Source organism: Anneissia japonica, unplaced genomic scaffold (assembly GCF_011630105.1).
Source record: "Anneissia japonica isolate Jap-2015-1 unplaced genomic scaffold, ASM1163010v1 scaffold522_len1101056_cov227, whole genome shotgun sequence".
Classification (NCBI taxonomy): Eukaryota; Metazoa; Echinodermata; class Crinoidea; order Comatulida; family Comatulidae; genus Anneissia; species Anneissia japonica.
Genome location: NW_022756123.1, coordinates 699,305 through 724,638, shown reverse-complemented (window position 1 = coordinate 724,638; position 25,334 = coordinate 699,305). Strand labels below are relative to the sequence as shown.

Below are 25,334 nucleotides of genomic sequence, written 5' to 3'. Positions count from 1 at the left end.
TTATCATGCCCCATCAGTTCATCCCAACCCCCACATTAATACCCTTAAATATACCACTGTTGACAACATTACTGAATACTCCTTACGAAGTTTAATATGACTTTATAGGAATTTGTTACAATAACCCAGAGGCAATGGCAATAATATGGCATAAGTCGATATTATTATTCTTTTAATGTAACAAATGGGTGAAAGTAATCAAAGATTTGAATGATTAACATGGAACTTTAAAAGTCAATCTTAACTACTGATTAGTTTGATCATTTGTATAGGAAATAGAATTGAGGCCATGCTATAGATAAAGTTACAAAATAACTAGTTCTATTCATAGCAACGCATGTTGCCATGGCAACACTGTTGAGTGATGTTGCAACAACATCCTGCCTCGTTAACAAGCATCGTTTTTGTCGTCTTTGAACTTTGTCTAGAGTGAATTTATGAATTTCATGTAATTTGATAATTGGAGATACATTTGATAAAGCATGATCTTAAAATTATCAAAATTAGTAAAAGATTGCACTGGGGATACTTTAAAATGGACTTTGCACCAAGGCTTATGATGGCCATAAATCTACCCAAATAGAAACCACATAGAGTATGCAAATATTAAAAGTACCGTATAATTATGGTTTGTTGAAATCTGGAAGATTGTACAAATTTAAAATAAAACAATGAATTGCTCATTCCTGATTATTTTTTCTTCATTCTCATCAAACAGGGAGTGACTTGCAACTTACAGGCTGGAAGTCGTATAAACCAAGTCTAAGACTTAAGGAGAGGAGTCGTTTTTATTCATGAGAAAAAAAAACAATCCTGATTTACACATGATTTGAACACAGGTCCTTAGGATCAGAAGGTAAGCACTTAAACCATCAAAGGGGGGGGGGGGGATTGGGATGCAGCTGTGTGTGCTTTAATGCAACCAATTTACTTCATATTGGCTACTTACCATACGTTACACATTTTCTTTACGGCATTACCATCATCATATTCTTTATCATCCAAAGAACACTCTGTGAAAATGAAAAAATTATTTCAAACAAAGCTAAAGAGATTGGTATTGTAGAAGGCTATCTCATTACCTTTGTTTAAAATAAAGGTAAATGAGATTGGTATTGTAGAAGGCTATCAACGGTCATACAACATTTGTATGACGGTCATACGACGACCCTAACTCCCTGTGAGCTCTAGAAAACATGCCGCCCTCTGCTGATTGTTGAAGGCAGTCTGAACTTATCGTCATTCTTTATAGAATTGAGTCGACCGATGACTGTCGGGCGCAGTTAGTACCTGGCTCAAGACTTTTGGATTTCAATTTATTTCATTAATTTACTGTATATAGTACATTTGATCTTATAAATTAAAGAAAAATAGTAGGCCATATCAAAACCAAATTGTAAAATCAGTGAAATACTGTGTCACCAAGATTTTTTTCTTTTGACTATTTAATAACAACTCCATTCCCTAAGCCTCATGAGTTTATAGCATATCAATTCCATTCATTATGTAGTGAGTTCTTCGCTGTCGAATGAAATTAAACATATCTAAATTAAGCATTTTGTATATATTTTGTATACATTATCTATGTTCATCCTGTAGAGATGAATTTATATGACTGACGATAGACTTAATATCAAATGAAATGATTTAACAATATTATTCTGACTAGTATTTGCTTGGCTATTTTTAACCAGCCGGGATTTAGTTATTTGTAAAATTGAGTTTGTATTTGTAATTCAGAGAATGGCTAATACTCAATTAAAGTGTTCATTTAACAGCTGCTACAGGGAAGTATACCTAATAATATAGCATATGTTCACAAACTGGCAAGAACAGGACAACACCTAACAACTTACATCATTATACTGTTCATTCACCTAACAAGTACAGAAAAATACCTACTAAATTTTACATCATTATATTGGTCATTGAACCACCAAGTACAGCATGATACATAAAAAATTTGATAATGAACCACCAACAAGCTACAGAAGAATACTGTAGATGATACCAAATTTCCATATTAAACTGTTTATTCAACTATTAAGAAAGAGGTAAGAAATGACGTTATTATCCTGCCACTAAATTGCCAAGTATAGGATAATTCCTAAAACTCCATTACTGCCCATTTGTAAGAGAAACATGTCTGTTAATCTTCATTTCTGACATTATCTAATTATCTTAAGTACAAAAAAATGCAATTTGCCATTTGTTAGACAATGAGATAAGTAGGCTCCTAAAGGATGTATATACTTTTAAAGAAAAAGATCCTCTAAAGGCAACCTTGAGGCCACTTTTGAATACATATTTCAAAAGGAATCCGATAACCAGGAAAACGGATATGGTAAACTGATACAGGATATACAGAAGAATGTTTTTATTGTGACATGCTATTCACAAACAAGACCAAATAACATACATTAACACATCCAGAGAATCTCAAAAGAAAAACTCAAGTAAAACACTGCCCTCTTGTGTTAGTAAATTTATTTACTTGCAGTTCAACAATATAGTAGTATTCAAAAATCCAAACCATAGTATGTTGATATGTGTGTAAATATTGCCAAAGTAACTATACTTAAAGACATAGTTGTTCTACTCTACTATATGAAATTATAATTAATTGTTTACCTAATAATGCAATAAAACATTAAACTGCTCATTCAAAATATTCAAATAACTTATAATGTTCCAAGTTCCAATGAGGCAGATATAAATAAAATTATTTAATTACTGCAATATAAGTAATATGATCTCATAAAACACTAGAAAACATGGCAAGATCAAAATGCAGTACTTCTGTTATATACTGACTGTCCTATAAAAGTAGATATTACTAAAACCACAAACTACAGAAAGATATTTGCAATTAATTTAATAAAAACCAATCAGCAACCCAAATTTAAAGCTTTAAATTCACAGTAGATGGATACAAACAACATCGTTTAGTGTGAACTAGGTTTTAATATTCTTTAAAGTACCGAGATGCAAAGTAAATCAAAGTTTTTGGCAGCTAAAACAGGTTGTTACCTTGGGGAAATATGCCTTCCTTATCAGCCTGGGCAAGTAGCCCACGGGCAACACAACAAAAATTAAAATTGTATCATTAATCATTCCAATAGTCCATTTTATAGCAGCTTGAAATTACAGATGAAATTAATAGCCTACTGACATTAAAGTTGATGTTTTAAGACATCTGAATTTGAATGTTCGCAAGGTATAAACATCCCATCTTAAATACCACAGTGCAAATAAAGTGGTTTAAAAGGACCAATCAGGTACAATGTACTCTCTAGCAATGTTGTTTGCACATTCACAATAGAACAATTTGATACTAAATGTTGCAAAGACAAGCCAAACAAATCACTCTTCACAAGTCGTGTTTCAGAGATAATGGCCAAAACATGCTGAAATGTCAACATTTTTAAAATCTATTTTATTGCACTAAACTAATTTTTATATATCTATAACTCATGCTCTGCTGTTATTTTCCCCATTGTCAATGTTAAAACAACAATTTTTAACAATTTGTTGACAGTTTCTGCCTGAGAAATGCCCAAAATCATAAACTTTGAAGGCTGATTTTTTCAAATATTGTTCTTTAAACAGCTGTATGTTTTAATGCTTATAACTTCATAACAAATTGACAGATTTAAATGATTCTTTTACCAAATTTTATAGCTCTCATTTTTTCTAAATTTTTAATAAATTGAGTTTTGTGAAGAGTGACTGGTTTGGCTTGTCTTTTGCCACAAATTAAGAACTTTTGAATATTGATACTGGTAGCTTTTTTGCTGCTAAGAGCTTTGTTTGGAAACGAGAATAAAATTTGAAGCTTTGCTTAACAGGACTTACTGTAAATGTAGAGGGTTTGCTTAATGGGACTTTGGTGAAATCTTTTTGTAACAGGACTTAAAGGAAGAACCTATGATTAACAGGACTTTGTTAGAAGGTTTCCGTAATAGGACCTAAACGTATAACTAAGCTTCTTGACAGCCTACCTTAGTAGGACTCAAACAAAGTTCTCTGTAACAGCCTACCCTAGTGAGATTCAAGCAACAGTACTGTAGCAGATACTTACTTCTTTTGAGTGGGGAGAAGTCTTTGTCCAGGCATGATGACAGTTCCCCGAGGTTCAGTTTCCAGTCTTGGGTAACATCAGCACTCTCTATCAGTGCATCTACACATATTCCTCTGCATAAAAATTCAATTTATTCAAATGATCATCATTTTTTGAGATTTTGATTAGATTTGTTTTTTAAATATAGTCAAAGGCTAATATAACAATTTATATTCAGTTTTTTTTATGAAATATATGTATTTTGGACAATACAGTATCATCAAAAAGTCATTTTTTATGCCAAGTATGAAATGATTAAGAAGGCAACTAAGCTTTCAGACAGCCATTGTCAATATAATGATTTCTTATATTTAGTCGTAATTTATTTTAAGAAAGCTAACCTAATCTAATCAGTCCAGTTTAATTTTGTTGCCTGGGATTTATTTGGTTGTCAAGGAAATTCAATTATTTCTTAAATAATATTGGATTTTAATCATTTTGTTTGTGCTTGAAACTATTCAGTTTTTATATTCTGTGTTGAGCTGAAAATTCATTTCAATTTATTCAAAAAATCATAATTGGCAATAACAACGACTGAAATGCATTTGATGTGAGTTGATATCTTTTATTTCTTGAAGACATCTTGTGCCATTGGCAAACATGCTGCTCGAACCAGTACAGATGTTATCACTGTAAGTTGCGGTGCCCTCAACTCCTCAACCAATTGATTTGCCTTTGATAGTGAACTACACTTTATTATATGTTGTTTTTTTTAATATTGGTTGTGTATGACACTTGTCATATGCCACAATTCTACATAGTAAATTGTGTATACTGTATTAACTGCTAATATTTTTTTCAACAAAAATGTCATACCATAACATAAGGTTATATTTATGTCCTCAATTTGCTTAAGTGGGATTGTGGTGCTGTGTTTGAGGTTCAGGCTCTGAGGTAACTAGTTCAAATGTCTAGCTGTTCATTCTGCCTGACTTGAGTTTTACAGATCGATTGTTAAATTATTGGAGGCATGGCTGCTGGCAGTATTCTACAGATTGAGAGACTTCATCAACTTTATACGTGCTTAATACTTTGGTCCCTATATTTACTTATCTATCACAGACTTTTTGCCGATTGAGATTAAAAGGTTAGAAAAAAATCAGAAATGTAGTTAAAGGTGAGGATGATGAGCTACAGTGAGTCATAGAGTTTTCCTTGGCAGGTTTGAATGTCAGAAATGACAATCGTATGCTATAATAAGATGCAAAATGGTTGTACTGAGAACCTAACGTAGCTTCTGGCTGGAGAACAAAGATGTTATGAATATTATTGGTAATTTGGTGAGTGCAACTACCTTATTAAATATGCATCCTGTTCCTCAGGGTCAGTAATGTTTGTGATGACGCTAACAGCCTCATTACTTTCTATGAATGTTTGAAATTCCGCTGAGTTCAGTGTCCCGTCAAAATCAGAATCAAACGTCTAGGCAAGAATATATTTCAAAAGCTTTAATAATATCAATTATATTAACACGATTAAAGATACAAAACAAAAATACCAATAAAGTTTGTGTAGAAATAAATGCCACAAAATGCAAACATATGTAAAAAGAGATAAAAGCCATTTAATACCATGAATTTGTCTTGGATTATTTGGAACTTGTTTTTGGCAGTTTCAACCGTTAAAGAATCAATCCATTCTACAATTTTCTCATGAATGGTGTCACGATCGTTCTCATAGCATACGATTGGTCGGATTTTCTTTTTGGTAATCAGTTGATGAGATTCAGGCTCTGCAATGAAAATTTCCTTGTGCAACAAACATCTGACAAATGATCGGTTCTTATGAGATTTTTTATGTTTTGCTTGTTACTTTTAAAACTAAACCGCTGAGACTTGCATTTCAATATATCTTAATAATAGTTTCAATGCGAAGCTCATGCAGGCCAGGAAGCAATTAAGATTTTTTTAAACAAAATAAGATTACGCCTACCTATAAGTATGAACGTTAGACCTGGGAGTCAAAAAACAAAATACTGGAAATAAAAAAAACCGGGATCCTGGAAATGTTATCATTTTAGATATTACAGGTCTCACTGGTGGACAGGGGTTCAATGATTTCACCCCTCACATACCTGACTCACTCACACCCCCGGATATTTACTGTAGGTCTATTAACTGACCTCGTTTTTTACTGCCTGCATGTGTGACCATCAATTAAGTTTTTTCATAATTAAAATAAAACAGGCAATAAAGTCACTGTATCTTTAAGTGTCATATTAATTTTCATTATTATTTAATTACAGTGAAAATGACCAGACACTAGATTAAAAGTTCATATACAACTCAAAAGAATGGTGATTTTCGACTTCCAATGTATTGGTTTAGAATGAGCGCTCCTATATAGTGGAAACTATGCCATGTACTTACAAATGCATAATTTTATAAGGTGAATGACCTCATTTAATTTTGCTTTTTCATCCTGCTCATAACCATACAATAACCTTGTTTAAATACAGGGCTAAAAGCCAGTTGTTATTTATAAAAATAACTCAACAATAAATCATTCATAACTATTTTTCATATTGGATCTTTGGTGAAATCAAAACTTTAAATTTGTTGAATACAAAAGATTCAGGGGCTTTAACATGCACTGTAAAGAGTAGTTACTACCCATGGCTTGATCCAGGGGTTCCAATCCTAAGGCTGAATAATAAGGGAGCTACAAAACCGGGGTTATTCACTTTGCCTTCACACAAACTCACCTATTAAATTTTGATGAAATGTCAGAAAGTAAAATTACTTTTTTATATCGCTTCATTTTGTTTCCATCAAGTAATATATCATCATGCCTATACTCATTCGTAATTATCTTTTTCACTTGTTTATTGTTTGACAGTATCCTAGAATTGCTTTGATCTGAAAAGCTTACATAATCAAATGCTCAAAACAGCGCTAGTCTCTATTGGATCAAAGGATTTAGTGTAACTCTCAAAAGCCCAATACATCATTCAGACTTTTATTTGCAATAACTTGTTCTCAGATTTAAGGCAATTGTCTAGTTATTATTAATTTATTTTAGAGGGTTTTTTAAGTAAGTTGGGAATTTAAATTTGTTTCTCATGCAACAACAGTATAAGATGGTTGACTAATTCATAATTAGCACTAGTAAGAAACAAAGGGAACAAATCCTTATGCCTACCAGTATAACATAATGCAATATCAGGAACCATACCGATACTGATAATAATAATACTTATAATAAATAGCGTAAGTAACATCAAATATTGGTTTCCTATTTAAAAATAATTAGATAATATTGATACTGATAATAAAGGTTTTTGGTTTTGAAGGACTATTGGAATAAATACTGATTAAGCCAGATTAGGTGAGACTTTTGTATACAGACTTATTTTTTTAAAGATTGTCAGAGGATGGCGAAAGAATATAATAAAACTTTGTTTTCTTATTTTGCAAATGGTTTTGCCAAAAACATCCAGATGGAGGAGAATATATAAATAAAATTTTTGTTGTTGAATGTAAATAGCGTAGTAATGTGATGGTTAAATGCTTTAAATTTATCTAACTAGGAAGAAATATACATATTGGACATAAGCAAAATTTTATTTTACTCGAAACCATTATTGCTGGCATCGGGTTCGCTAAACAAGGTATAAAAAAAGACTCGTCTTAACTCAGTTGGACAGTGGTTCGATTACAAAGCACTCCATCTTTGCCTTAACTCATTTGGACAGTGGTTCGATTCCAAAGCACTCCATCTTTCTACTTCTATTTAACATTGTTATCAATATTACAACTATTTTCATTTTCACAATAAAAGTATGTAACTAGTATCTTATTGGTAATTCCTTTAGAGTTGTACTCAGGTAAATTCTGCAAGCATATCCATTATACTTCATGTTGGAGGATCTCTAAATGTCTGGACAGTGGTTGAATTCTAAGCTGTCCATGTTAATTTTGCTCCACTTACTATTAAACTTTATTATACTCTAATTATTAATAATTACATTTATTTTACCAGTTTAACTAGTATCTCATTGGTATATCGTTTAAAGTTGTAAATAATGCAAGCATCATTGTGAGCAACTATATTGCAGTTTTCATAGTCAAATTTAACTATAGAATAGTAAGGCCATGTCTAAAAAAGTATTGGTTTTTTTATACCACCTTACTTTTTGCGCTGTTTCTATTTTAAATCTTTGAAATTTGTTTTTCCAACCTTGCAATCCTACTTCTCATACACAAACACTTGTAATTTTTTATTTTTCCTATATTCTCAGTTACTAGCATAAAAATTTGATATTTAAAACCTGAAACCAAATAAGAAAGGAGAGCCGTGCCTCCTTTATTAAAGAAGTATTACTATAGTATTTTTTTTCTTACTTTTGACTATAAACATGTTAGTATGTGTCAACCAACCGCCAGCTTCTAACGAGAATGCATACATTAAATAGGTTGACCAATGCCTTTTGTTGGATTAGTAGGTTTTTCAACTACATGCACATTGTACAAATTTTGTTTGTGAGAGTGTAACTTATCAAACATGATTAATTACATAAAATCACAACTATATGGAAAGTATATTAATTTTTACCGAGGCAGGGTTTGCTATGGTTCTTTGACAGCTGTATCCCAGCAATGCATGCGTGACGATGCATCTCACATTTGTTGCGGAATGTCTGTCCATTACTTGCACAAATTGGACGATCATTCTTGGAACATTTCTGAAAAAAGAAATATGGAAAATTTGTATATTATATTTTGAGTATTCCAAGCTTCAGTATTCAGTTCAGTATTCAAAATTTTATTGTCATTTATAAAATTCGTTTTAAATTGAAGTACATTTACAAGGGTCGGCTCATAATGTACTCAATAGAAATAATAACTTCAGGAAAACAAATTCATGTACTGTACTTGTAGGACAATAAATCAAATCTTGAATGGAATTGTGATGATGATATAAATATTAATTTAGCGGTGGTTTCCATTCTAATTCCTGACTTTGTAGTTTGAAGTTTGAATGAAACGCTGACCATTCTAGGCCAACCATTCTAGGCCCCCGGCCTCATAAGGGTTGTAAAGTGTTTCTCGCTGTGTTTCAGCAATAGATGAAGAATTTGAAGGTTCATAAAAAAAAAAAAAATTTTGTTGGTTCCAGACACTTGGTCAAGACATTTATTGACCTTACATAGGCCTCCATCCCTTATAAAAAAAATAAATAAAAAAACTTAATGCGCTAACAGAACACTTTGTAAGTGCACTATAAATAAGTATAAATTAGAATTGCCTGTTTCTGATTCTAATAAATTTATAAACTTTTGTCTGAACTGAAAGTTGTAATGAAATTCTGATAATACCAAAAGTAGTCTCCCTTCTTTTCCTATCAAGCCTTCCATTGTAATTACCTTGAAAGGGTGTGGGGAGCTCAAAATCATGTCAGAATAAGAAGGTCATATCTTTTTTGTTATTTTAAGGTTTTGAATTGCACTGGTTATTAAAATGCATTGCTAATAAATTTGATATGTCTGTATGGACGCACCAACTATTAATGTACATTTGTGTAATATGAAAACACTTTTGATATGTGCGCATTTAATGAACATTAATTACAAACAATTCTAGTTACAACATTATTGTACCAAGAATCTCAATGGAATGACCTACAACCTTTGCATTAATGGCAGTGTTCCATTGGGTGTATTATGCATAAATATACAAATTTTTAACATGTTCTTGTGGCAATTAAATACCCAATTTGGCCTCTTTTAATAACTTTTTAACTCTTTAATTACCATCAAGTTGGGAATTATAAAATGCTTTAAAAATAATATACCATTAATTTTCCAAAAAGATGTAGATCAATGTCATCTCTGTCATATCAAAACTGATAACTTGTTCTATATTTGGGCAGTTTTTTGACGGTAAAACATTTAACCACTTAAATCCTGATGTCGCATATGTAGAAATGAATTTCTAATATATAATTCTAGAAAATGAAGAATATTTATTAGTTTCATTGTCCTTAGTTTGTATCATGAGTTAATATTCATTTATTGTTCAGATTGAATTTGGACTTTGTAAATTGTAAAGTAAGTTTTAGCTTTTACTTGGAGGTTTTAAACATTATTTTTCCCACCAGTTATCAGACCTTACACACACTCTTAAATCGGCTCATAGTGGATTTGATTATTTTTTTAATATTAGAGTCTGTAAATTAGTTTGAATTATTTTGATCTCTGCCTGATTGGAAGTTAATAACTTGCTTGATCTTTTAGATGAGCATTGTATTGTTTTTAAGTTTAGAGCTTTTCCAGATTTGTCATTGAGACCATGTATTAAAATGTGTACAAATTAATGAGACATCTGGGGACTGGCATTTATGTCAACCACACTTATTACTTGTTAAATCATCAATCAGTTCCAGGCAATTAAATCCAATAATTGGTTTTGTAATTGTATTTTATTACAAGAGTTGCCATTGGTTAAAGGTAGAAAAACTGTTTGACCTATTAAATACAATTTTGAAAGAGCCTTAGTATAGAATACTTGAAACATTATTGTACTATGGAAATTAGATTTATAATTAATACTGAAAATAATACTTCTTATTAAGAAATTAATTATTATCGTTAGGGTGTGAATATAAATTGTAAACACTTTGAACAAATTCATTTGGAATGAAGGTACATTAATAAATGGTAATGGTAAAATATGTTTGTAGAAACTGGAACTCCCAGACAGTGAGCATGCAGTAAAAGAAAGACATGAAATGGGAAAGAAATAATTTATAATAATAATTATTATTATTATTTATTTAATAATTTGAGTAATTTATTTTATTTATTTATTTAATTTAATTTTCATTTTATTTATTTAATTTATTTAATCAAGTATGTGGGGGCTGGAGAAAAGATAGTTTTGAAATCTATTATGGCCTCATTTTGGTATCTTTTAGTCTTACAGTACTTGAAATTGCTCAATCCTTTTCTAGTTTCTTTCAGTCTTTAATTTCCCCTTTAAAACATATATTTTGATTTCTATGAAAAGGTCTCCATGCCCACTCAAACAGGCTGAGTATCATGTAGGCAGCTTGTTGCACTGCAAATCACAGTGTGGGCAAGGGTGGGATAGAGCCTTGTCTTCATTAAGGATTGATTGATTGATTTAATTTCCAGTGTAGGCCTATCACTTTTAGTGGATTAATTGATTAATTGATTGATGGATAGATAACTGGCATTCCCATAGGCCTACATTTCCCTCTCCTTGCTGGCCAGAGCTAGGTCAGTGCATGGGGTATCTTCTAATTGGAGTGCTTTAGATTGATCAGATCCCAGAGGGCTATGGATCACTTATCCACTTGGACATTTCTGTATCTCAATGGTGACTGCTAAAACTCAGATGCTTAAACCTATTAACCCCAAGTTGCATATAAGCCTAATGTAGTATGTCCCACTAGATGTTAAAAATAAATTCCAAATAATTACGGTACATCCTCTTGGAAACTAATAGTTGTCAGTAAAAGATGCCTAATACAATAGTATACCATATTTTATCAATTAGATCAAACTTGCTCAATGTGCATTTACACTATCTCATCATTTTTTTTTTTGGAAGAGTACTGTAAATCTGCAGACTGTATTAGTATTTCAGAATTCTCTGCTGTAGGTATAGTTCATATGGTCTTCAGTCATATTAACAGGTACATTTTTTGTGTACGTTTGTATGCACACAATTTCAATTATGAAAATCAAATGAGCAAAACTTAATATAGTACTAATATATACAGTGAAGCTCCTGCTTGGTGGTTGCACACCTTCCAGTCTCAGGGTTCTGGGTTCAATTCTCGTCACATTGATAGGATTTTTTTCTCAAGACCCCAAAAATAACTCCACTTTCTAAGACCTACAGTATAATGAGACTGTTAATGTAGGGCTTCTCGTTTGTATGTTTGTCTTGTAAAGGATTGCAACTTAATTTTGTTATAGTTAAATCAATTTATTTTGAATTTACTTTTTTGTATATATTTATATTGTATTGTCATTGTATTTGTTTTTGATGATGGAGTAAGAGCAGTTTACTGTTTGGGCTTATGCCTATTAATATACTCCTGGCAAGAATATTGTATGTATACTTTTTACTTTGCCGAATAAATATTATTATTATTATTATAACTTAGCCTAAAACATAAGTAATTAGTAAATACATCTTGATGGTTATTTTAATACTTAATTCCTACCTTAATGCAAATGCATGTGACCTGCCCAGCATCATCAAGAGCACATTGTCTCCCGGAACTGCAGTCAACACCACGACATGCAAGTTTCTCCGCCCGGTCTGATAATAATATTATATAACAAAATTAATATAACAAGACAGTTTGATCTACAGCAAGGGTTTATCCAGAAAAACGAAATAGGCTGTCCAGCATGGCAGCCAGTAGGCATTCCCACTCAGGGCCACGCCCTTCCAAAACATAAGGGAAAAAAAAGTAGAAAACTATGATCTTTAGAGGACATTTTTGGGTATTACCACTGAATATTGGTATGAAAACAATGTACATTCAACTAATAAAGGTTGTTTTTATCAAACGTAAATATGATTTAGCTTTAGTTTAATGGAAATTTGAAAGATTTGAAGAATATAAAGAATTTGCCATTGGTACCAAGCCCAATTAGGCTAGGCCGAGCTGATTAAGCCAAGCCATCACGTTAAAAGTGGCCGTCCTAAATAATTGTAGGCGTCCAAAAGGCGGCTGGACGGCTTGCTGGCTAAGCCTATGATCTACAGTGTACCATAAGAAAACAACACTAAGCAGTCGATACAGTTTCTAGTTTAAAACTTTTTGAAATGATTTGAATGAATAAACCCTTTTAAATAAAATGTAATGGTTTATAATATAAAGCCCTTTCAGTGTAACAAAAATAGTGGTTTGGCATATTTCCTCAATGGTGATGAGTGGGCACACTCAGGTGGTCATCGTCATGGCCCCAGTATGGCCAAAATAATTTCAGTCAACAAAGCAGCAAGAAATATTGATGTGGCCATGTGTCTGTGCACTAGGCGTCAGTTAGCTTGGCTACACCCTTCAGCTTTCAAACAATTTGACAATGAATAGTAGCTACTTGTATAATATATGAGCTGGTTTATTAACCATAATATTAGGCCCTACAAACAAATATTTGAAAGTTAAATTGACTCTAGAAGATCAGAGAGTAAATAAGTTACAAGGATACCCACTTGACTTAGGGTTAGGCTAAGTAAGTATGCCTACTTAGTAGGATATTTGATACCTACTTTAAAAAAAGGCAATAGATCAAGTTTAGTGAAAGATGAACTGTCCCACAATATTGTAATCAGCACGGGTTCGAGGCCCTAATTGTGGGGTTACTCACTCTTTATTGCGCTTAGAGCGCGCCATACCAAATTTAATTGGCGTCCATACTCAATTTTTTTTTTTGGATTCCGTCTATAAATTAACTTGCTCATTAATTTTGCTGTCCAGAATGAGAAAAAAAAAAGAATAATAGACGTTTGGCAAGTCTATATGGTACTGTAGTTTGGAGCTATTCGTAAGTAATTTATTTCAGTTATAATTTTCACAATAATTTGTATTTTGTTTCTTTATGGGTGACCAATAAACTAATTATGTATGCTAAATTCAGAAACACCAGCTTCCCAAGGACACACTTTTGTTTTTAACAAATAATGTGTATTTTTATTTATTAATAATTTAGGCCAGAGAACTAGCTCACCTCCAACAGATTGGAGCAAGAAGCAACGTGTAGCTTTGGCTGAGCTAGGCAAACAGATGATCTCTTTTATGGTACAGTAAATGACCAGCTAAAGAACAAAATGACTAGGAATTCTTAAAAGAGAACCGACAATGAGACTCTTGAAATTTGTCATGTATGTCAATAATCTTCGCTAACTTTATTAAGACATTAACAAATGCTTCAACAGATGTTTTGTTCCTACTTGAGATTAAAGGAATTTGATTCAAGGAGAAACGTGGAATGACCGGAACATGTTCACACAATCATAGATTATATACAACATAGATCATCAGCGTAATTCATTGAACAATCAATCCTTTATAGGATCAGTAACTCAATTGTAATTGTGATAAATGTTAGTCATTATGACATATATAGTAACACCTTAATGCATGATGCATCACAGAATAATATGAAAGTACCACCTATTCATAGATAGGTGATAGCTGTGTGCACTAGTTTGTAATTTTTATAATCTTGATGAAATAATTTATTTTCTGAATTCAAATTTTATTTTTTGTAAATAATATTGATGAAATAATTAATCTTATAATAATTGAATTTTGATGTTTCTAAAATGAATGTTTTTTTTTCTAAAATGTAATTTGATGTTTTGTCCATTTCTGTTATCTTTCGCATGTTATTGTTCTATTTTATAACTATTTTGAATACCATCGCAATTCAGCTTTGCTGCAAAGATTCATATTTATGTGAATTTTATTGAAGAAACTGTTTATCTATCTAATGGTCAAGATACATCAGTTACGATGTTTCCAAAAATGTTTAAATTGCGGCCTTCATAAAAATTATGAGGAAAAAAAACAGATATCGGCCATGATGCATCTAGGATTATGTGTCAGTTGGCGTAGAATTGTTGTTGTAAAAATAAATTTAATCAATCAACCAAAATTAAGTGATTAGGAAATGAGAACAGCAGACACATCAAATGTAATCTATTTAATAAACTTTGACAACTATATGATGAGTGTGAATTTTTTATTTGGAAAACAAATATTATAAGTTCTAATTTACAGTAGGCCTAAGTTGGGGATTTCTCACAGGGTAATGGAAGCTATTGGTGTGCTTTAATGTAATTTTAAGTGTTGTATTATAGCATTAGTAACTTACTTCGATTTTTTAGAAACCTCTTCAAATCTGTCCCATTGTGTGGCCTCTTAGAAACATCATCCTATTAAAAAAAAGTCTTCTTGTAATTCATCAGAGTTATTAGATAACAAAGTTAAATGTAAGTAGTTGATACCAAAAAAACCTAAATATTATAAATTCAGATGTATCATACAGAATACAGAACCTTTATTGGTCTTATGAAAGCAAAATTACAGTACAAGAAATTACTTCATTATATATTTATTATTTATTCAACAATATTTTGAGAGTGTGGCTCTAACAGTAAATACCATGGTGCACTAATTAGTAGGTCATGTCTCACATCTTAAATCAGAGTGTCCAAAGTCTTCCAAAAATCGGGATGACCTGACAAGCTCCTGTAAGTAACTAAAAATTATTTGCATGCTTTTACAACTGTATCATCATTGTAAAAGTGAACTGGTGGTGGATATCAATGCACAGCAAAATGTAGTAAGATGGTATTAAGAAAGCTCATTTTATCTCCTGGAAGTGGCTTCTTCCAACTTGGAACCCTAGCTTAGTGAAACATTTAGAAGAAAGAGTACTATGTACCAATAAAAGAGATAGCTAAACTGTATGGGAGATAGCTGTAAATTGTATGAGATGTACAAGGTTATATCCACTAAAGTAAGAATATATATCAAAGGTCAGTTGTACTATTCCAAAGGGAATAATTAATTGGGGAAAATGTAAGCCTATGAGAGTTTAGGAGTCATCCAAGAGTCAGCAGGCCATCAATATTAACCCAGAAAGGCTCAATATAGCTTGCGTTGATTGATTTACTGATGAAAAACTTATCCTAGCAAACATATTGCTATCATTAACGGGGCATGGCACTGAAAGGCCTATCCCTTACTGATTATTATCACTCTGATTAATATTAAATTGTCGATGAGCAAACACAGAGCAAACCCTGTTCTTACAATCTTCCACTAGAACCGGCAGCAACAACTCAGCACTTTAAGATCCTCAATTAAGTCAACAATATATTGATCTATCCGTAGATGTTATAAACGTCCAATGAATGGTTTACTTATCAAGTTATTAGTCACATGATGTACTCTATTATGCATTATTTTTATTGTTATATCAGCTTGACAGGAAATTTAGATACCTTTTTTCTTTCTTCTGAAATGTACTTTCAATACAAAATATATTAGTTTTACAAAGTTGTAGTAAATTCAATATAAATTTGAATGAAATTTGAAATTAATATGAAGTCATTATGTACTGTATTAAAAGAAAACTCATTCAGCTTTTAAATATGTATAAATATAAAATAAATATATAAATATAATATAAATATATAGTTTGATTATAATTGAAAAAATACTATAGATATAACTTTTAGAAAATTCAACCCAGCCATAGTTTTAATTTAGGAATATCCATGTTAATTATAATTTAATTTAAGCATAACAATAAACTTAAGTTATTATTGGTAATAAGTTTTCAACAAACTTGAGAGACCAACAGACTTGCTCTGTATGTACACTAAAGTTTTCCGCTAGGCGGATTTATTTGCGCCAATGAACTCAGGAAGCGAACCAACGCTTTTGATTCATGTGAGCCTAGTGGAAAACAGCCATAAGGCATGTGAAATGAGGTGCATTGATTGTAAAAAAAAATGTTTAATTTTTCAACAAAAAAAAATAAAACTTTATATCCATTATTGTACTGTATTGATATTTATGTTCATATCCACTAAATCATATATCATATTTATCAAATCTACTAAAATAGGATAACAAATTGGATATTTTTTTCAAGTGTTTTAATAGCAATTCAATCAGTAATTAAATTTACTTTGATAACCTTAATAACATTTATTTTGTTTGAAATATGTAAAATTTGAAAGGATAGTTTGTCTTCTCTGAACACCATACTTAAAAATTATCTGACACTGTATCAAAAGAGCAGTGAGCTTGAAAACTAAAAGTACAGAACATCAATTAAACTTAAATTCCCTCTGTCAAAACTTTATCGAAATAGAATGCAATGATCATCTTTGCAAAGCAAGTTGTGAACTGAGAAAGCAAGATTATCAGTCAGCTTAACACATGGTTATTTTGGTTCTTGAACTTTTGGTCGGCACACACACAGGGCTGGATTGTAGAGAAACATACATTTCAAAATTACACTTGATGTACCGTAGCAAGAAAATGAGGAAAACAATATAAAAAAAATAACTACTTTATAAGCTTGAAAGGACCTGGATATTCTCCAGGGGCTTGCTGTAACACATTTATGATTATCTCTGGGTAACATAAAAAAAAAGGAGGAAACAGGTCATCTCCAGTTTCAGAGTCAGAATCAGTGAGTCATAAAAAGTGCTGTATTTTTATGAATTGACAAGGACAGCATTGCGTCAAAAAAGGGATGATAAAATGTAGATTTCACACTCTCTTTCTACACTGCAAACAATCAGGAAACATTAGCTTTAATACAAGGGGAAGATGTTAATTACTTTATTAAAGTTAACATTTAATCATGGTATTTGTGTCAATGTCCTACTTCTATTTGTAATGAAATTTCAAGATAAACTATGTAAGAAAGTGACAGATATTTAATTATAGTGCTGATTTTACAAGCTTTTACATTTTAATTCACACTCAGATTATTTGCATGACTTTACATAAGTTCGGTAGTTCAAACTTTTCAGTAATATTTGTAAAATATTTACATTGATATTTTGATCAAATGATATTGTACTGTACATCCTCTACTTCTTGCTTGACTGAACCATAAGAATCACCATGTATTTTATGATCAAATAACCACCTAGAGCAGCTTAACTCAGTTGGCTAATTTGGTGGTAGCCACTTTGTGTGCGCTGAACTGTGGAGATCTCTAGGTCCCCGGTTCAATTCCCATCGCTGCCTCTCCTTGGTTTCAGCTGGAGGGCTGAAATACAAGTTACAATAGCGCACCATCTTTCGGATGAGACGTTTAAACCGTTGGTCCTGTGTGATTTATGACTCATGTGCATGTTAAAAGAACGCAGTACACTATTCGGAAAAGAGTAGGGGATTGTCTCCCGGTGTACTGTCCAATCACCACCAGAAGGACCCCACTGGAAATAAGTCTTCTTCTAGACTTTTGTGGGCTATCCTTGGTGTTTACACCGAATAAATCCAATTGAACATAATATAATACAAATACAAGATCATTGGAAAAAATCAAATACATCATAAATCTAGTAGACTTTTCCCAACCCTCCAAAAAAGCTTGCACAAAATCAACTCATCACCTTATTTAGCTACCAAGGACCCCCTCACTTAATAATCAAGCCCTCCCATTTAACCTTTGCACCTCAACCCCATTTCAATACTCTTAATTCCTTGAAGTTATTTCTTTTTCTTTTGATAATCCAAACTAAAATGGTTTAGGCTTGTGCATCATTTTTTCCCTCAAAAAAGAACAAATTACAGTGCAGAGTTTGTATCTTTCAATTACGTCAAACTTGACTGATATTAAAGATTTATCCATCCATTAATCCACATGTTCTACATTCTGAATAATCAAGCATTTCCTGGGTTCTTTTTAATTATACCTTTACTATTTATGGTCTTTAATTTGGCAAGTACTATTGGCGAGGTATCAATTACAGTAATACAAGGATCACTACCTTGCATGTTTGCTGATGACAGTTTGTATATAAGCAGTAATTACAGTGTAATTGGAATGTAGATTAGTTGTGGTGCTAGCTTCAATTTTATGGTCTTCGGTTCAAATCCTGGGAGAGCAGGGGGGTTTTTTGGGGGGATTAAATAATGAAAACATCCTATGATTTACCCAACTAAATGGATCACGGCATGCCTTTACACAGTGAATGATTCAAAATGTGAGCCTTATTTAATAATTTGAATGAGTTATATTCATAAACAAATTTAAAGAAAATTAAAATTTTATAATGAAAGGCATGAAAACATTATTATTTTTCCCCATCAGAACCTTCTGCTTGGGTTTTTCAGCACATAGAAACGATATTGTAGTATGCGCTTTAAAATATATGACCATTACTATTGGTTGACATAACTGGAAAACCTAGATCTGTGAACTAGCAATATAATTAGCTTTATTTTGTCACATCCTGATATTGATTAGTTTTAAAAGCATTGAGAATTTTTTTTCTTAAAAGTTCCAATATATCAAAATCATTGCATGGCACTCGGGTAAGTCATGTATCACGCTCCTCAACAGGTACAAAATTGAATATGTTTTCGCTGTATGTGTGTATTCATGTGCACAATGTAGGCCTACTGTATGTGGCTCCTACACAGAGAATTTATCAAGAGGTTTTTGCTGGAAATCAAGCTGAAGTTTTAATTATGTTTCTAAGCCTGAGAATGAGACTAATCCTGTTAGTGGCGAGTCACTCGCTGTTATGTGGATAAGTATTTACTTAAAATGTTTCAACTTACTGTATATGATGAGGCATGCCATCTTAAAACCAGCATAGTGTTGCTAAATGTTAAACTTGGTAATTAAGAAAAATATGCCAGTATTGTATACATTAAAGTACAGAGAATCTTTGATCTTTTCCACCAAACTTACTTTCAGGAAGACAAGCACTAATTTTACAACAGCCCTTACTATTGCTCATTGCCTAAACAAATCTACCACTAAACCTCAGGCGCAGATCAATTGGGGGGGGGGCACAATCCTCCCCCCCCCCCCTGTTTTGCCACTAAATTAAAAAATTTTAATGCATATATTGAAATTAGTGCTGCTCACTTATCTATTCTGAAAATGTCCCCTGTTTGAAAAATTCTGGATTCGCCCCTGCACCTCCAATTTTAAGTATCTTTTATAAGTGATGTAAAGTTTTCTTGTGATTTTAATGTTGTATACAGGCCCTATGGGAGAACAGTACTGAAGAAGTAACCCAGAATAAATAATGAAAACAAATTGTGGAAGTGAAGTCTCTTAATATAAAATAAGGAAAATTTGGAAATCATATAATAATAAAGCACAGAAATATATAAATTCCACTATGGTTAAATGATGCTGGTACATTAAATCTGTCCATTTTTTAAATTCAGTAATAAGTTTAGTAAGTAACTAGTCATCACTTCAGACTTTAATTTTAATATAATTTTCTTTTATCTCAATTTTTTTAAATAATTTTAAGATATTTGAATCTGCCACCACTCCTGTGATATAGATGTTTGTTGTTATTAAGTTTTTAATTATTTGTGCACAATAAACACGGCTGGACATTCTGAAAGGATGATTAAGCTGTAGGTCTAATTCTTATTCTTGTAATTTATTTGGAAATGTATACCATTGATGTTAACATCATCCTAATGTTGAAGACAATTATGCCTTAGCCAGTATAATTAGTGATCTGAATAAATTAATCCATATTTATTATATTAGCATAGACCTAATGACCTGATATGCAATTAATTATACAATCTTAATCTTGCTGATATAATTCACCCTCCTTTCTCCCTCACAGTTTGTTGTCCTTTTCCCCTCTGTTCTACATCGTTGCACTTTCTCCTCCTTATAAATGATCCAGGCAATCTGATTGATCAAAAAAAGATAAGAAATTCATCTATATTCTTATGGGATTCGTCTAATTTCTGCAGAAATGTTACATTTCCTTTAGGATGAATTTAATTAAAAATAGGTTTTTTATGTATCAAATATTGATTCCATTATGACCGACTGTATCCATAGGGAAACATTTCTCCTCTATAAATCTGCATTCCATAAATATCAATTTCAATTACAGTAGCATAAGTTCCATTAGGATGAGTTCCTTGATGATCTCATTTCAGTTCCGACAACTATTGGTACCAGAGGAGTTCAATTCATCACTAACAGTTGCATTCCCCTTGAAAAATTGTTTTCTTTTACAAACTTAGTTCAGGAGTGAAATACTGTATTGAATCAGATAGGCTTCTCATTGTTTTTTTTAGTAGGCCTACATTATATTGTATCATTTTTGCTGATATATTTACTTTATTTGTATAAAATTGCATTCACATTAGACTGCAATATAATTTATTCAATCTATTTTATTAACCTCAAAAAAAGAATTGCAGTTCCAGATCCATTAAAATATTCAAAAACCTTAAGTAGGAGTTTAAGAAAAATTTCATATGTCAAGTTCTATAAAACAAAAATATGATTTATTATCAATTTTATTAATTCCTGTTAATGTTTATTTGTTACTTTCCCAAACAATACATTTTTTTTATAAGAACCAGTAAAACTTAATAAGTAATAGTAAAAACATTTTGTTTAAATAATACGAATAACTAAAAACAACAACAATGATGACAACAACATCAACAATAAGACTCTATTCTTGAAATAAAGAGCTGTCTATTCCAGCCAATGTCCCATGTTCACATGACTTTCACATCAACTATCCATCTTTCAAAATACACCACAAATGCTGGCCATGCTTTCCAAATTGTCTATGAATCTTAATTGAGATTAAATTAAATTTCATAAAAATCTTTCCTAATTACATTTAAGCACATTCTCTGGATTTGACTGATACCTAAATACATGTAATTCAATACCTGGATAAAAAAAGAGATTTAAGATGTGCTGCAGGTATGTAGGTCACATTTATAAACAATGCATTTTAAAATTGGAAACACATTGCTCCATCCACGCACACTGCCTCTCCTCTTTCTCCCATCCCAAGTAAAATAATGTCGCTAATAATTAATATGCTATCTAGAAACCAACCAATCAACACATAGCATTTATTAGGACATTGAAGTGTAGCTAGAAGTTTAATCTATCTGTCTTATATTTTCATACAAAAGCAGTAGCGCCAAAAGGGGACCTGAAGCGCAAGATTGGTGCTAGCATTAAATAGCATTTAAAAGCATGGTAGTAGCTGGTCGTTAGCTATAGCTTAAAATAGCAGTAATATAGCACCCATTTCAAAAAATAAAGCAATAATAGCAATATGTTTGCTGTACACATCAACTATTTTTGAGTGTGCTATATTTGCTATTTTATGATAGTTATATTGTCAGCTATAGCTATTGATAGCATTAAATAGCGTTTAAAAGCATGGTAGTAGCCACTCATGAGCTGCAGCTTGTAATAGCTTATAATAGCAGTGATATGTACAGCGCCTATTTCTTTCACCAAATATAGCAATATGTTTGCTCAAGCACATCAACTATTTTTGATGTGCTATATTTGCATTTCACAAAATATATCAATATGTAAAGTAGCTACATCTTCTAATAGGTTATAATAGCAGTAATATAGCACTGTGATTTATTAATATTGGATCTAACACAGTGCTCTAGCTGCTATTGTCACTATATTTGCTATGTACTATTTTTGGGTTGCTTTGGAATGCTATGTGAAGCTATTTTTGCTATTTTTCCTATGCAGCATTTCTGCTCGCTTCACAGTGCTGTTATTTTGGATACACAATGATCCGACACATTGCTCTAGCTGTTATTGTCGTTATTTTTGCTATGTATTATTTTTGTGTCGCTTCAGATTTCTATTTGCCTCCTCTTTATAAAAGCAGTAAAATAGCACCCTTTTAACAACTAGCTGATATTGTTGCTATTTTTGCTATGTACTATTTTTGGGTTGCTTCAGCCTGCTATGTGCCTCCTCTTTATAATAGTGCAGTAAAATATGACCCTTTTCACAAAATATAGCAATATGTTTACTGTAGCAAATAAACTATTTTTGATGTGCTTTGGATTGCTATGTGAAGCAATTATTGCCATTTTTGCTATGCAGTATTATTTTATAAGGGTTAAGCACGTCAGGCGTTTGCGACGATACGCATTGTTGAGGTTATTTTTTGGGTTAAGGTTTTGAGTTAGGGTTCGATAGGCGTTAGGGTTAAGCACGTCAGGGATTTGTGACGATAGGCGTTAGGGTTAGGCACGTCAGGTGTTTGCGAATATAGGCATTAGGGTGAAGCATGTCAGTTGAAGTTATTTTTTGGGTTAGGGTTGGAGCACGGCAGCAGTTTACCATTGAATAGGCATTTCCCCCAATAGGTGTAAGGGTTAAGCACCTCAGGCGTTTGAGCCGATCCTACAAAATTATGATTATAATTATATATCACCCCTAGGACAATTATATAAAAATACATCCTTACTGTAATTCACTCTTTTAATAACATAAGCTGGGCCCAGGTGAGAGTGATTTGTTAAATAATTAATTGGGCTCAATGCTTTAGAGAAGTGTAATTATATATGTTGACCAGTGAAAAAGATTAATATACTAAATAAATATATCCTGTGTTAAATAATACATTTGTGTCAAACATTATTGGAATAGAGGTTTGGTGTTGTAGCTTAAGAAATTGAGACAACACCCATTACATTTACGTTGACCAGACATAAAAACAATCAAATACTCAAATTATCGTTAAACAAAGTCTGCTGCTCAAAAGATAATTCAAGCGTTTCTTACTTAAAAGCAGCTCTACCGATGCTTCCTATGTCCCTGCAAGAATGCTGAATTATTATCATTATTATCTTCAAGCATTTCTTTGTCATAATCGCAATCATTTTAATCATTGTCCTTATCAGCTGAATCAACACTTTGCACATAATGCTTATACTGTAGGCCTATACTGTACATGAATCAAATATGTATAGTTGTATGTGTTTGTTTTTTTTTTTAATTGATAATCATTTTTATTTCTGGCCGTCTGATGAAAACATCTCATTGTCACCACAATGTGTTTTTAAAATATAAATGCTCATCTTGTATATTGTACAATTCCAGATTTATACTGTATGATGACCTACTGTCTATTTTCACATTCAAATGATATAAAGAAGATATAATTATTTCATGTTCAAAGCTATTCAATTAATCTGTTGCCACTGATGATCTTGAAAATACAATCCAATGCTTTCGGAGGAATCAGTGAAGGACTGCTTAAAAGAAGTTTGATGACTAGTTTATCCATTAATTTCCCTTTGCTACCAATTTAAGACTGATAATATAAGTAACTGGTAAATCATATTAAAAGTAGTAGGTCATTGCAAATATTATGTTAAACAAATCATGAGCACTGAATGGTAGATAATGCTCAAAGGTGAACATTCTGGAATTAGATATTCTGTATACTCAACATCCTGTTGTATCAAAAAACATCATTTTAAATGCAGTCTTCCACAATCGAGAATAAAATCTTCTCAGAGTCCCCCGGTGCTTTTTCAGTGAATCCTTGATTATGCCTTCGAGAAACAATTCTAATTTAAATTACTGAACATAGGATATATGCTTTTAACAATTCTGAGCGTTTTGTTTTTTATTCAAGAGAGGACATGAAAAGGGCATCTTTGGCATTAGTCACCTTCCAGGGCAGTGAGTGAGCCGGTGAGTGGAACAGTGCAGCACAACACATTCACGTGAACACGCAACAAATACCAAACTCAGATGAGTAATGCTGTATCATCAAGCCTCTCAAGTTCACATCTAAACAATAGTATGCATTAACATCTACAATGAATTATTCATGTTGAGTTATTGCATAAAACGTTAAGGATGTTCTGACTGTCATAAACTAGAAAAAACTCAATTTCATATTCAAATTGCCTTTTTATAAGTAAGTTATTAACTTGCAATTAAAATTTGAATGGAAACATGTCTACGTCAATAACATACAGTTTATTATTCTTTCGTATATTGTTTTGTATAGACATTGGCTGGTAATCAGTTTAAGGATTTTATGTAGTAAATGTCAGCAAAACTAACTTTTTTCAATTTGTTTCTTGTTGGAAGTAATATTTTTTTTTGGATATTTTTATGAATTTTTCAAAATGTTAATTGCTGATGATTGTGATACAGTATCAATACACATATGATAATCCAGTATACCTTCTTGTGCTAGGCCTTTAGTTGTAACACAACTTATTACAGTAACTAGTAGGATCCTTATCATGACTCTGAGTGGATGACAGAAAAGGAAACAGGTTGATAGGATCCGATAGTCCATCAAGACAACTTCCTATACTGTGGCATACGTTCCTATTCCATATTTAAGCACGTACTAAATATTCTTTATGGATGTCATTCATGAGGTTCTATCCCAGAGCACTTGAAATCTAAGCTTTTATTGCATGCAGTTAAATAACTTAGCATGTAATAACATTGATAAGTTTGAACCAAAAAAATATCTTCAATATTCCGTATGCTAATGAAAAGTCATCTATAATTTTAGTTTTTAATCAGTATATTAATAAATAATGTGTATTCTGATGTTTATTATTTTAGTAATTGTCACAAAGTCATGTAGGCCTATGTACAATCAGCCAAAGTTTCAAACCATGTATTTTTTACTGTTTGACCAATAAATAAATCTTG

General features: G+C 31.9%; 1 protein-coding gene and 1 long non-coding RNA gene across 3 annotated transcripts in view; one reads left to right on the top strand and one right to left on the bottom strand.

The window, feature by feature from the left end:
* Window positions 1-25,334, bottom strand: part of LOC117124005 (follistatin-related protein 1-like) — a 35,752-nt gene that overhangs the window by 6,319 nt on the left and 4,099 nt on the right. For both annotated transcript variants that reach the window (XM_033270121.1, XM_033270120.1), the window contains exons 3-9: window positions 14,982-15,042; window positions 12,317-12,414; window positions 8,675-8,804; window positions 5,692-5,852; window positions 5,415-5,542; window positions 4,082-4,194; window positions 950-1,013 (exon numbers count right to left, since the gene is read on the bottom strand). In XM_033270121.1, coding sequence (XP_033126012.1) covers window positions 950-1,013; window positions 4,082-4,194; window positions 5,415-5,542; window positions 5,692-5,852; window positions 8,675-8,804; window positions 12,317-12,414; window positions 14,982-15,042 — 755 coding nt within the window. The remainder of the gene's footprint in view (window positions 1-949; window positions 1,014-4,081; window positions 4,195-5,414; window positions 5,543-5,691; window positions 5,853-8,674; window positions 8,805-12,316; window positions 12,415-14,981; window positions 15,043-25,334) is intronic.
* Window positions 1-25,334, top strand: part of LOC117124008 — a 26,041-nt gene extending 707 nt beyond the window's left edge. The window contains exons 3-4 of the long non-coding RNA XR_004447916.1: window positions 719-856; window positions 24,289-25,334. This is a non-coding gene — a long non-coding RNA (uncharacterized LOC117124008). The remainder of the gene's footprint in view (window positions 1-718; window positions 857-24,288) is intronic.